Source organism: Melanotaenia boesemani, chromosome 13 (genome assembly GCF_017639745.1).
Source record: "Melanotaenia boesemani isolate fMelBoe1 chromosome 13, fMelBoe1.pri, whole genome shotgun sequence".
Classification (NCBI taxonomy): domain Eukaryota; kingdom Metazoa; phylum Chordata; class Actinopteri; order Atheriniformes; family Melanotaeniidae; genus Melanotaenia; species Melanotaenia boesemani.
The window spans coordinates 10,590,441-10,605,182 of NC_055694.1; the positions used below are offsets into that span (position 1 = coordinate 10,590,441).

The following is a 14,742-nucleotide window of genomic DNA, read 5'->3' on the forward strand; positions in this document are numbered from 1 at the left end:
TCATTCTGAAATCATTACATACTGTTTGGAGTTGTGATGGGGGATAGCTAATCTAGAAGTGCCAAGGTTAAATAATTAAATGACTGGAAATTATGTAGCTACAGCTAATTATAGAGTAGAAGAGGGAGACAGACCTAATGAAGAAAAAAAAACAAATTACTGGCACAAAGATGCAAAAGATCACACAGTTATCATCCATGTCATAAAACTTGTGATGAATTTAGAAATTTTATAAGTTAAATAGTGTTAATTCAACTTCTGCTCCACCAGATCAAAAAACACACCACAGAAATCTAGAGTTTTTTGAAAAAAATCTGCTGTTTAATTTCTAATTGGCATTGATTTTACCCAGTTAGGTTTTTACAGTTTACAAAAGAGTGGTCTTGCATACATGACTTTTAGAGCTAATATTTCATTCTATGAAAAATCCCAGTTTCCACTTTAAGTTTCAAAGCAATATGTTACAGCCTGATATAGTTTGTAAAATTGACACCCTTATAAAAAATAAAGTAAGTGAAGTAAAAAACAAACAAGTCAAAACACTTCAAAAGCTTTTCTAAATCACCGAAGCATGACTGTACATGTGAGAGCAAGAAAAACCACAGCTGTTGCTGCAGCCTTGAAATCAATGCGTTACAGATAAATGCAAGAATACAATACCTGGATTCAAACATGTGAGACATTCAAGTCCTTTATGTCCATAATAAATGAGTGTGAAATCCAGCCATTGAAGAGTACAAAATCCAGCCACTGAGGTTTATCATCTTTTCAAAGATCCCGTTAAATCTGCCCTGTAATCTTAAACTAGAAGTGAAGAATGGCTTAGTTATGAAAGCTGCATTCAAGCAGCAAACTTTAGAGCTGTGTGTTTTTTGCTTGAACTGTCTCATGGCAAATATTTCCCAAGGTCTTGAACTTTGGCCCCAGATCATCCAGAAACTGTAAATCATCCCCCAGGTTGCTGAGTGACAGCTCATCCAGTGAGTGGCATTTACTTCCCTTCCCCTCATAGGCATAGCTGAAGGGTTGGTACACAGGGTCATGTGTTTGGTTTCCATCAATCATGTCAAGTTTCTGTGTGATTTCAGAAAAAAAAGAAAACAAGTAATATTGAAATGCACCTAAAACACACTGGATTTATAATGGTGAATTATTATTTCATTCATTAATGAAGAACCAAAATCCCTTGTGACCCTAGTGATGTAGTAATACCTTAGGTTATGTACATGAATATCATCAAAGATTAATGTAACATTTGATCTCATTCACTACCATTTGATTTCCATCTTTCACTATTTGTGTATTGGTGCACTTTGATAATTTGATTATCAATAAAGTCAAATGCCCTTTTAGACATTCAGAAAGCATAACCAATGATCAGTTGTGTAGGATGATAAATCTCTCTTACCCTGTCAATTTGATCAACAAGGCATTGCTCCGACCACAGGCTTACAGAGCGTTGGTAATGTAATGAGCTGTCCTGCTGAAAGACAGGAGAGTGATTGGCACAATATAATATTAATCGCATGGGGTTGTTGTTTAATAGGGGTTCATGTTTTAAATTTTCAAAACTATTAGATAACTAAAAAGACTGGTTACCTGATGGGCTTGCCTCCTGTTAGTTGCCCATGATGAGTACTGAATGAAGAAAAGAATAGGTGGTAGTTACTGTATGTAAAAACTGCAGTCACAGTATTTTCTTTAAATGTTTATTTTTAATTAGAAACACCAATGAACAAAAGGTGCCTTTTAGGAGAAAGCCAGTGTACACAGAGAGAACCCACAGATGCACAGGGAAAACATCTAAACTCTACAAAAAAGATTCAAACATGGAGCCTCCATGCTGTGAGATGATGACTACATCACCCCTTCTGCTTCTTTTTTTCCTTTTTAACCATTCTGTTCAGGGATTGACACAGCGACTCATCCGCCTTCATCTAGACCGATCATCTGCATCTTCTTTTCTTACATCAACTAACTTCATGTCCTCTTTCACTACATCCATAAATCTCTTCTTAGGTCTTCCTCTGGGTGTGTGGTTGTGCCAAACTCAGCATTCCTCTACCCATCACCATCCTTCCTCTGTACATGCCCAAACCATCTTAAGCCTCATTTATGCTCTCTTCATGAATGGAAATAGGTATATTGATGTCAAATGTTGTGAAGCATCACTGCCCACATTCTCCAATGTGTCTTTTATGTTGACATGCTTGTAAAGAAGTAAATATACTGGAAGGCACTGCAGAGCTCAGGGTTTACTTACAATGCAAGTTCTATTTTCAATTTTGGACAACAGAAAAATGGTGATGGTGGGGATCAGAATAAGTATAATATCAGAAAGAGACATAAAAAGAAGCAGTGTGTTAAACAGTGTTGGATAGTCATTAGATATATTGTGACCTCTCCTAATTCTTTGTTCTTTCATTAGTCACACGTGAGCTATATTGTGCAACATTGCCCTCCTGGGGGGGTGGTTTGCTCTTTCACGGTATGCCTCCACAAGCTCTCTGAAAATGGACTGAAATACAGAGGTACATGATGCAGAAGACAGACAGAATGCTCCGTGTTTAATGCAAAGCATAACTGAAGCTTTAGTCTGGCCTTTCTGGCTTTGCTTCCACAACATCTAACATGTACTAACTCCAGCTTTGACTCCATTGTTTTCCTCAGGGCCACTGTCTCCAAAACATACAACATTGCTAGTCTCACCACAGTGTTACACACCTTTTCTTTCATTCTTGCTGATACTCTTTTATCACACATATCACCTGACACTTTTCTCAACCTGTTCCAACCTGTCTGAACACATTTCTTCATGTCGTTGTCACACCACTCTCTCTCAGTATAGTGTGATAAAATGAAACTTAAATGCGTTAATGCAGTCCTTTAAAATTCTAAGCTTTTAAGTTAGGAAGTAATAGTTTTCTATATGAAATTATTTGTATTTTTACATCATTGTGGAGTAGCTGAGGACCTTTTTTAAGCTTCTTTTCATTTTTTTGGGTAAGGTGGTGGTGGTGGTAGGGAGGTAGTAGTATGGTCGTAATGGGAAAAAAAAACAAGGTGTAATTTTATGTTTAGTTTATTTATTTATATGTTGGTATTCTTAAGATTTTACTTTCTTTTGTGATACTGCTGCTGTGGTATTGGACCTGGAACTCTAATTTAAGAATATTATAAGAAAATTAAATCTTACACTTCATTATGGACATTTTTGTTTATTGGTAATTTTTTTCTTCTTGATCTGGCCATAGTGTTTTATGTGTTTAGAGGATTTGTACTTATACTTGTGTAAGAAAATTTTAGAGTTTGACTTCTAATTTTACAAACAGCATTTTTATGCATAGACCTTTAATGGAGTTCATTTTAGTGGTGAAAAGTAGAAAGGACATATTTTATAATTTATCTCTAAATTAAATCACAGAATGCATCATTATACTTTGTAATAGCTATTAGACAAGAAAAATGTAGGATTAATGTGACTTATTTGGCCTTTTTGTCCTAAACCTATCCTAACTTATTAAAGGGTTAAAATCCTTGAAATTATTTTAATGTTTGGAAGTATTTAAAGGAAATGTCAGGAAATTTTGATTATGTGTGTTGTTTGCTTGAGTTTTCCTTTGTTATTGAGTATAGACTTCTATTTCATTATATTATGATTAAAAAAAAACTTTATAAACTAAAACTAAAGGAAATTCATTTATATAATTACTTTAAAATACCGTAAAGTAAATTATAAAGCTGATAATGAGGTTATTAACACATAAAACACATATTGTGTTTGTACACTTGGGCACTTGACTTTAGTATATAAGTATACTTGTGTATAAGTTTGTTCAAACAAGTTAAATAACACACAGAGAAATAGGAAAACTTCCTTTTTCTGAAGATACAAGCTTGACCTCCCTCTTGTGGCTTCAAGGTGGCAGTGAACATATTCAATACCGTGTATATGGTAGTAATGGGTTAACAGATCGCAAATACCAAGTCATATTTCAGTAATTTGGAAATGTCATGAGTCTGAGATATCATTTTTATTACAGCAATTATCACTTACCGTGGAATACCCCTCATGGCTTCTGCGAGAGTCTCTTTGTCGATCCATAGGCCTACTCAGTGACTGCATGTCCGAGTTCATCTGTGGGAAAATAGAAAATACAGTAAAGCTGGATTTATACTCCTGCAGCATCTGTTTATGATTAGTTAAGGTGCCACCTGCGTATGCTCTGCATAGATCTACAGAGGTTCCTCGCATGAGTGCGAGAGCACATTTCACCTATGGTGAGTGGATGGTACCACAGATTACCTCCCTAAGAAGACCGTCGTGTAACATTTATGTTTGAAAAGCTGACTTGCACTCGCGTAGAAGTACACATTGCCACTTGTCTTTCTTTTTAGAAAAACACATTTTTAACTTTTAATGTGTATTATCATGTTTACTACAGTGCATATTATTTTAGCAGCCCATCGCAAAGTACCTGTATGCATTTTTCACTCACACTATAATATCAGACTCTCTCTTTTCATAATAAACACAACTGCCATTACAGATTGCATGATTCTTTTTCGGTAATGACAGATGTTCACGTTGTTGAGGTAATGCGAGCTGAGAGAAGTTCATCATTTTTAAGCCAATTATCACCAGTGTCACCATGCTGCACAAGTAAAAATTTAGCTAAAGGCCAAATCAAGATCCCTGTATTTATTAGATTTCAAAACACCCTATTTTTTTTTTTTTTTTTTTAATTCTGGCAGATCTGCACATACAAATTTAAATTAAAGTTAATTTATTGTTTGTACAATCATGATTTAAAGTGATGCCATTTTAAAAGTTGTTCTATTTATTAGTATTATATAAATAATTAAAATTAATTTGACTTTTTTCTTTTTTTGACACTCATATACTCACCATACTAAGTCCCGTGTTGAACCTTTCCACATCATAGGTCATTACTGGGGCCATCTGAGACTTCTAGTAGAACAAATCATAAAAAACAGAGCCCAAAATATTTAACATGACATTTAAAAACGTTTGAAAACACAACACACTTGTCATGTGTGATAAATCAAAGAAATGCAAGTTGTCATTATCAGAAGGAACAAGGAAAAGAATGAGAGAAAGGAGCAAGAAATAAGACAAAAATCAACATCAAACCAATTTTTAGTCACTGATGAGAGCGAGAAGACAGTCTGCAAGATGGATGCTGAATTTACCATTGTTAGGGGGCAGTACTGCGGCTTTAAATCACACTTGGCAATTATTTATTATTCATCGCTAAGTTAATTATTATCAATCAACACTTTGACCTTTTTATCCACTTATGTGCTACACAGCTTTATCTCACACTGAAAGGCCTGTGACTAAATGTGCTCCATTCATCTTAAATGAATTAAGCTCTCACTCTGTTTTCTTTTTTATGTCATGCTATTGTTGATGTAAACTTGTTGAGACACTTGCCAAGCAATCCTGTTCAAACAGTTATTTTTCATAAAGTACATTACATTACGTACAGTACATTATATTACATAACACCTCTGTCATCAGTGTAAAAGAAGAAAAAACATCTGGGTAACAACTGTCATTCATTCTTTGGTGGGATTAAGGGACACATTTTATAAATTGCTGAACCTTCATGTGATGTTTTTTTAGGCACAAGAGGCGCATGCTGTATTCAAGTGATCGCATTCAAAACATGTGCCTTTTGTAAAAACCTTTTCTTCTAGAAGAGGAATGAAAGGCTAGGAGTTGTAAGGGGTACCTGCATGATGTAACCCTGCTTGAGTCCATCTGTCACAGTAATACCGCTTGTTGGCGTCAACAGTGTTGGTTCAGCCTGGTAGAGAAGCCAAAGAGAAATATTATTGCATTTCTTGGAGAAATAAACCATCAATCGCTGTTTCACTACCTCCAATTTGTACAGCAACATCACAACAAGCTCACCTTGCATGCAGCTCCCCCTCCTTCTTGGTTGTATTTGATAAGTGTTTGGTTGCCCTCATCGTTCTCCAAATATTCGAACGGCTTCTCTCCACATTTACATTCAAAAACAAGAAGCACGACTGCAAACACATCAAAATGCCACAAAGAACAGTTTATATCTTGCACTTTCAATAAACTAAGCTTTAATGGCAACTATAGCCAAAATTACTGGAAAAAAAGAAAAAAATGGTTGATCAGATGCAGAATCAATATTTATCATTATCTATGTGTTCATTCATTTTCATACTCACGCAAAAGTAAAAGCAGTCCAGCAATAATCAGTCCGATGCCTGCGAGTCCAAGGCCAGATGAAAGTGGCAGTTTGCTACGACACACATTACCTCCTCCACATTCACACAAAACCACTTGCAGAGTCTCACGTGAAATCACGTTCTGTTGGTCCTGAATGGACAGCGGCACTGAGTAGTTACCATAGGGAAGCGCCTTCAGCATTACAAGGCCACCTTGTTCACCTGGTGTAAGGTGTAAAGAGAAGTCTATGATGGCTTTTCAGCTGTGGGTAGATTGTTTTAATAAGGAAGATTTATGAATATGTACTAACCATAGGCAGGGTCTAGTTTCCAGGTCTGCTTCAGTGTTCCATCATCGTCCAAAGAGAAGGAGAAAGGCCCACTGAAAGGATCAGCGTCATCGTCATGGGCAGACACCATAATTTTGTTATCCCTGTTTCCACACATAATGAGGCTGTTGTTGACCAGTTTAGGAACATTGTCATTGATATCCTTGAGGTGGATGTTGACGGTGCATGTGCTTGTGGCTGGAGGTTCACCTTGGAAGGAGAAGAAAATTCATCTGAGTCAATCCAACTGAGTCATGAACCAATTAGCTAGTTTGGCTGTGCTTATAATATTAAGTCAAGCTTTTTCTTACCATCATCTATGGCAGCCATAGTGACTTTGTAAACATGATTACTATCGACAAAGGGAGACTCCCTGTCCATCTTCTTAACTGATGTGATTTGTCCTGTTTTTTCATCAATTGACACCCAGCCAGCTGGATCATCTACCAGCACAAACCTAAACAAAGTTGGAGAAATTGGTGAGTACGTATTTTAGAATAATACATTAAAATGATTAAAACAAATAACAGTTCTTTTAAAGAAAAGTGGCTGTTATGTACAAAATATGACAACAAAACAAGCTTGTTAGTTAATCTTAAATCAGTGTAACCTAACATCGGAACACAGTTTACAGCGTTGTAACAGTAACTGATGTCCATTATTAAGTCTATTTATGGCACCGTCCTCATTCAGTGACTTTACATTGATATCACTGATATACGTTTCCTCGGGTTTTTTGTTGCATTCACCACAACTTGTATGCATGGAGTTGGTACCAACATTAGTTTAACAACAAATGGTTATTAGTAGTAATACATTAATTTTACAGAAGAAAGCTTTTTGCTAAAATAATATCAAAGTATTTCCCCCAGTCTTTTCTTAGATTGGGCTTTTCTTCAATTATTTACCTAGATGACTTGGCTAAATTGTTAAGAATAACAAAGTAATTTTATTCACACAGATTTGAAAAGCTGCAGTTTTAGATTCTGAGACAGAACGCGGAATTAAGGGGCTGCAAACTCTACCCATCTTAAACCTCAGAAATTCAATTTATGGCACCACTGTCTTTTATTTTATTTCAGTCAAAGAAGTTCTGAGTTCTCCATGGTCAAAGGTTACAGCTTCACCACCTTTCAGTCGATTCATCTCAACATTATTTCTTTAGAGGCTTCTGAGAAAATAAAAAAAAATGCTATACACAACTATATTTTTAAGAATATAACAAAATATGCTTGAAATTTTGAATAAACCATGTTTAGTTTTATCTCCAGTTTACATAAAATGAATAAATTAAAAATCTAAAGCAGTATTTTAAATAGCCATCTTGGGCCCTGAGGGCTAAAAACAATTTTAACTTGTCTGTTGTCTTTCTTATTTAGCTATTATCCAAGTTTCAGTGTTCACTCTTTGATAGTGAGCACCTAAAAAGCATATCTCCTAAAAGCAGAAATTTATGGCCATTTTTCACCTTAAATTAGTCTCTTCATTATTACTATTGAGATATACTGTATATAATGAACTACATTTTTTTAAGTGAGAATCCACAGGTTGTTTTAAACCACATAATTTATTGTTCTTCTATCAGCTGTTCCCTGTAGGTGTCACCAGTAAGCAGATCATCTGTCTGTGTTTTTCCATCCTTGACATTTTGTGTTAGTCTGCTAGCACAAAAACAAGCTGAGCTTCTTTCCTCCTTGATGAAGGCAATAAGCTCAGCAGACAAGCAGAATGCAGGGACCATACCTCATGTTTGGAGAGTCCACATCATGAACTTTTGGAGTGAACAGCACCTTTCCTGGCTCTGTTTCTTCCTTTTGGAACACCTCGGCTGTACGTTTCTCAAACTCTGGTGGGTCATTGGTATCAATCATTCTTACTGTAATTTTGATTGAGTCTGGAGGTGGAAGCGTACTTGGATCACAAGTTAATTTCTTGTCTTTGCAAACACATAAGGTTTCATCGTTCTTTACTCCAATCGTCAGGTTGACCAAAGTGGTGATCTCATAATTCTTCTCCTGGTAAAAACACAGAAGTTCAGATAAGTACAAAGCAAATGCTGTTTATGATAAAATATTGTTCACACTTCAAGCACAGTGAGAGTAGCAGTTACCTTGATGATACTGAGGATACCTTCATTTGTTTCTTTGTCAGTTTCAAGTTTGAAGATTTCCTCCTCATTTCCGCTGACGAAGAAGTACTTGGCACGCCACCCATCAGTCTTAGGAGTGTCTTTGTCCTCTACCCCAAATCTCAAAAGATTTTCTTGTTTTTTCATTTCCCAAGCCTCAGTTTCATACTAAAGGAGCGGAAAAGTTACAAACATCTTAAATAACTTTGCTAAACAAAGTGAAGAATGAATCTGATGTAGAGCCTTGCCTTTCTCTGCTTGAACACTGGCGGGTGACTGTTTACGTTAATGATATTGAGGATAACATTTGTAGTGGAGGAACGTTGAGGTGTTCCATGGTCTTTTGCTTCAACAGTAATTTTATACTGCTTTGCTTTCTGAAACATACATAAAGTTTATGTTTAAGGTATATGATTTCATGTCTCCTCAAATGTGCATATACATTAACTGTTTACTGATTTAGATAAAAATATAAAATAAAATAAAATAACTCACTTCATAGTCGAAACATCCTTTAAATTTGAGTTGGACCATTCTGCCATCCAGCTGATATGCCTCAATCGTTGGTTCTTTGGGTTCCTGTAAACTCACTCTGAATGTGATCCTGGAATTATTTGTGAACTCCTCATCAATGTCTCTTGCCTCCAATGAGATTGGCAGATATCCTCCAAGATGAGAAAAAACATGGAAAGTAAATTTAAGGATGTGCATGACTAATCAGTTAGTCAAAACGGCAAACAAAACTGAAGTTAATTTTTTGTTTGGAAGAGTTATGCTGTTTATAGAGTTGTGTTAATATAACAGTGTGCCCTCCTTAAGAATGGTCAAACTAAAGAAAGAGACAAAGATCCCAGCGTCTCCCACTTTCTCATCTATATACTGTGCAATAAAGGACACTAGAGCCCATAAAATGTTATAATAATGAAAGTTATAATATGGGTTTGGATGGATGGGTTTATACATTAAGTACTACTTTTGTTTAGTTTTTTTTTTGTTTGTTTGTTTGTGTTTCTGGTACATTGGTTGTTGTTGTTATTTTGGTACTTTATTTTAGGAGGTCCTGCTGATTGACAGCTTTGTTTTCCTGTAAAAGCTGTAGTAAATTCTCTCTTGTTGTTCTGTACAGGTGTAGCCGTTAGTTTTCTGGTGTTGTCTGGTTGTTTGGACTGAAGGGTTGTTACCTCCTATCTGTTGTATTTTTGTCTCTTCATTCTTTTTTCTATTTTCTTTTTATGTCTGTTCATTATTCTCCTTTTTTTCTGTCCCCTCAGGTCAAGTCCAGCAAGGTCATGTAAATTCCATAATTTAAAATAAATAAATGAGAGAAAAAAAGTAATAAGAAAATAAATAAATAAATAATATATATATATATATATATATATATATATATATATATATATATATATATATATATATATATATATGGGCACATTAACACATGGCATGAGGTTAAGCTAAACAGTAACAGAATTTATAGAGAAGAAATCTGGATAATGAAGCACTGAAGGTGCATGGTTGGAAGTTATTGTGCATATTGTGAATATTTTTCTCTCCTCACAATCTATAAGCCATGACAGTCTAATCCTGCTTTCTGTCTGTTCACCTGATGGCTGATATTCATCAGATATTGTTCCTTCTGTAGTGGTTTAAAGAGAAAAGTTAGTTTAAAAATCCGTTTATGTGTTTATTGCAGGGGTCTGCAACCTTTAGAATCCAAAAAGCCATTTTTCCTTCAGCCCAGCTAAATAAAACTCATTTAGAGACGCAAATGTTACAAGACCTTTTAAAAAAAGACATCTTAAAATTTTTGATAAATACCTATAGGAAATTTGTTGTCATATTTGAGGAACCACATTTTTATTTCTAATTTTAGGTGAGTGTAAATATATATATATATATATATATATATATATATAGTACTTTAGTGACATCATGTTGTGGAAATTCAATGCAATTATTCCATGGAAAAAAACTGAAAAATTGCTTAAACCTGCATTTGTTATTATATCTATATTTAACCTTAGTTCATTCTGTAGCATTTTTAGCCATGTAATAAAAGCCATTGTGGAAGGACCAGAGAGCCACTTGCAGTTCCAGAGAAGCCGCTATTAGCAAAGACTAAATCAGGTTTAGTTTTTGTAAACCAAAGTTTACTGCGTTTTTCTTCACACAGCAGTAGGCCTTCATTTGAAGGTAAATTTTGTGCATAACAGTGCGATTAATCACAACATTTCATGTGATTAATCATAAGTTAAAATTTTAATCGTTGCCCAGCACTAATAAAAAAAAAATCTGATTATCAAGAGGCGCCTTATACCCATAAAGCTCCCCTCGGCAAAGCAAATTCATTAGGCACAACTAAGCAGCCAGACTATCATTCTGCTGCTACCATGCTGGACAGGACAAGTTAAAAAAATAAACAAATAAACAAATAAAAAAAGATAATAATTAAAAAAAAAAAAAAAAAAAAAAAAAGCATTACACAAACACACACAATGTACAAATAACATCTCATACCCGTTTTACAATTTCTTTTTGGAGATAAAGTGAGATATATATATATATATATATATATATATATATATATATATATATATATATATATATATATGATTTCATGATGATGTCACGACTAACCGACTTTGAAAGACCTGACTAGTCGACTTCAAAAATCACCTAAAAAGCCATCCCTAATAGACATACATAGATGATGATAACCTTGATGAACCTTTTCATCTTAAAAGTAACAGATTTTAAATTCTTACCTTCCTTAGTATTTTCCAACACACTGGCTGTTTTTTGTGGATTGATGAATTCAGGTGAGTTGTCATTTATATCAAGTATTTTCACATCAAAGGAGAGATCTCTGTCTATTTTTTGGTTGGTCTGTAGGTCCCATACATCAAACTTGATCTGTGAATAAAATTATTGAGGTAAAACATTTTTCTAAGGTTACATTTCCTATTACGTATTATTTTCATTAGCTCACGTGGTAAGTGTCCTTCTCCTCTCTGTCGATAGGTCTGTGTGCAAAGACCTCCCCAGTTTTTTTATTGATGGTGAACAATCCATCATTGACACCGTCTCCATTTATTTCAAAATAGTAGTCTTTTCCTTCAATCTTGTCATTAAACATCTTAAAGAAACACACAGAAACATGCTGGGTTTTTTTCAGCTTTGATTTTTAAAAAAATCAGCTGCTACAGCATTGTGACCTGTAATTTAATTTTTAAGATTATTTCTTTACCTTAGAAATTTTGTACGGGTACGTCACATCCATTTCCTCTTCTAGTTCAAATGTAGACAGGACCCATCTTCTTTTGGACCGGACTAAGAGATCCTGATAAAGTCCCAATATCAACCAAAATCTCAATGAATATTCATTCTTATGTTTATAGGAAATACAACAAGGCTTTTAATAGCTATAGATTTTAATCATTTACCGGTTTGACAGGACTGATTTGCATATTATCCCAACATCCCCCCAGGGCAGCTATTGCAACCTATATGGAACAGAAAACACAGTATTAAGAATCTGTGCAGGCATCACCAAGAAAATTACTTTCAAATTAACTTTTTTAAAAAGAGACTTTAACCCATTATGTCATACTTTAACACCCGGCTGGTATGTTGTTGTTTCCATGCTTTTCTCTTTGGATGTATTTTATTTTATTCCTGACAAGTAAATGTTGACGCTTCATTACTTTCTTTTTAGACCTCATGAGCTTTTGCAAGATAGAGCTAATCCATATGTCTCCCAGAGGAAAAGATGGACACACAAACTGTCAAGGTTCTGACAGGGAGATCAGAAGTCCAACAGCAGCTTTAAATGTACAAGTTATTTAATTTGCCAAATTATTTGTCATGTCTTCGGGGTGACTGGAGCAAACGGATCTAGTTTGGAACCTATTCTATTTACTTTTTTGTCAGGGAAACATCACATTACAGTGCTCAGATGTCTCCGATTTTGAGACAGTCCTAATTTAAATCAGACTTAAATCGGAAGGTTGCAAATGAAAAAAAAAATATGCCAAGCAAACTGATCTCAGCACTACATCTCAAACTGTTGCAGTTTCACAAAAAAAGCCTTAGAAATTGTATCATAATAACACTTTTTTCCAACGTTTGTATTCAGTGTTCACCCACATTTGTGCAATAGGACAGTGTATTCATATACAATAAAACTAAAAAAGTAAACTTAACTATTAAATACCGTAAGACAAATGCTGTTTTATGGATTTATAAAATCTATTCTATCTTAATACAGTTGCTGATATAATTTTATGTTACACTACATGAGAGTATTTTTTTTCCTTTACAGGTGTCAAGACATATGACATTTCTAAACCCTTGATCAAGTTTTAAGAAAAGGTTCTGTTTGGTTTTTTAGCTTCAAATAGAAATCAGCAAGACTTTTGTCATGTCCTGGTACATGACAATGTGTACATTACTGTAAGGACTGCATTGTGTTGTACTTATTGTAAAGGTTGTGCAACCAGTCAAAAAGCTGTAATCTTTATATTTCTTAAATAATTCAGCAGTATGATTCAGTTAAGTAACATAGAACGTACTGAGCACTTCCTGATATGAATCTGAGAGAAAAGTTATAATTATTTTCACCAAGCCAAATTCAACACCTATAGAAAAGATAGGTCACTATAAAGCTGAAGAGAGAAAATTTGTTCATCACTGGATTGTAAAGTTCTTGATCCACAACCTGTATTTACATAAAATAATGTACAGAACCAGTGTTGCATGTGTTTCCTTCCAGAGTGTTTCACCCTCAATAGTATGCTCCAGGCATGTTGAGAGTCTGTGCTTATATCTCAGTTAAGATGTAGTTATATATATAAAGAATTCTTACTATATATAAAAAAAAGCTTACCAACAGAAGCAGGAAAAACGTCCTCATTGTGGTTCTCACTGGTCCCCTCCACTTTGGAAATGCTCCGGCAGACCCAGAAACAATTCAAGTGAGATCTCAGAGGACATGCCCACATTGCCTGCAGGCAGCAGATTGGCTGACTTGGTAAAAAAAAAAAAAAAAAGGGGGAGGGGGAGGGGGTTTCTAGTGCAGTAGTCACGTGCAATGTCAGACATTAAATATAGTATTTGTACAAGCAAATTTTAGTTGTCTGTTGCTGTTATGTTTTAAAGATGCTTTCTTACATTTTACCTTTTATGAACATTTTCCGTCAGAATAAACTTACTGTGTGGAAAATGAAAGCACCGTACAGCTCAGGTGTACACACCTGCTTGGTCTCTAGCTCAGGTTACAATGTTTTATTTATGTCTGACCTACATGCCATGCATAGACTTCAAGTTTGCGCTTTAATTATTAGATGCCATTGAAAACATTTTCTAAAACAACTGTTTAGATATTACTGTACACCAAGCTTCAACAGAGTCCGCCATCAGTGACATCCATTTAAAACATTTAGTTCTTTTTCACATACAAATGCATAAAAAAATTGTGTTGGCACCATTTTGTTAAACAGTTGTTGAATTTCTCTTTCACTGTCTAATTGATAAATTGTTTGAAATGGTCGGCATCTCATAATTAAATACCATATACCAAGGAAGTATGTATTTTTTCCACTAATGTTAGAGATTTCTTTCTGCCTCACTAAGTCAAAAAATAGTATTATTCTTTGCTTTCATAGTGAAAGTGCATGTCATTGCACGAAACCGTTGATCAATTAAAAACTAGTAAAACAACATATCTGCAGGTGAAAAAAAAGGTGAAAATAAGCCTGGTTAATGTTGCAACAGTATCAAAGACGCCTAGATTCAGGGCAAATGTGCATGTAGTGCAATATATTATATTTGATGACTAGATGATTGGCACAGTTTGAATGGCGGGCTTACAATACGAAGGTGCTGCACGGGGATCAACATGGATTTGAGGATTTTGGAGACAACTAGCTACTGCATAGCTTTTTTTGTTTTTTGTATTAAGAATAAATTTAGGGAAAATTGTAGTTGAAAGGTTTTTAGAACTTTTCAGGTTGTCCACATTTGATTCAGACACCTTGAAATATGTTATTTCTTTTT

The 14,742-nt window shown here is 34.8% G+C and overlaps 1 protein-coding gene across 1 annotated transcript; it reads right to left on the minus strand.

The window, feature by feature from the left end:
* Positions 1 to 39: 39 nt before the first annotated feature.
* On the minus strand, positions 40 to 13,659 carry LOC121651247 (cadherin-like protein 26). The gene is made up of 19 exons (XM_042003268.1): positions 13,574 to 13,659; positions 12,132 to 12,191; positions 11,936 to 12,028; positions 11,678 to 11,824; positions 11,454 to 11,601; positions 9,184 to 9,353; positions 8,937 to 9,065; positions 8,671 to 8,856; positions 8,304 to 8,575; positions 6,872 to 7,017; positions 6,543 to 6,770; positions 6,232 to 6,453; positions 5,942 to 6,060; positions 5,760 to 5,834; positions 4,910 to 4,972; positions 4,058 to 4,138; positions 1,600 to 1,638; positions 1,409 to 1,483; positions 40 to 1,074 (listed from the first exon to the last, which is right to left on the minus strand). Exons 1-19 carry the CDS (start codon positions 13,598 to 13,600, stop codon positions 856 to 858), a joined length of 2,499 nt encoding a protein of 832 aa, XP_041859202.1. The 5' UTR covers positions 13,601 to 13,659; the 3' UTR covers positions 40 to 855.
* Positions 13,660 to 14,742: the final 1,083 nt, after the last annotated feature.

Bases quoted from the DNA above. Each gene is read 5' to 3' on its own strand.
- LOC121651247 (XM_042003268.1), bottom strand. From the start codon at position 13,600: ATGAGGACGTTTTTCCTGCTTCTGTTG. The intron at 6,771-6,871 runs GTAAGAAAAAGC...TCTCCTTCCAAG, and splicing joins TATGGCTGCCATAGATGATG to GTGAACCTCCAGCCACAAGC. The intron at 5,835-5,941 runs GTGAGCTTGTTG...CTTCTCTACCAG, and splicing joins GAGGGGGAGCTGCATGCAAG to GCTGAACCAACACTGTTGAC.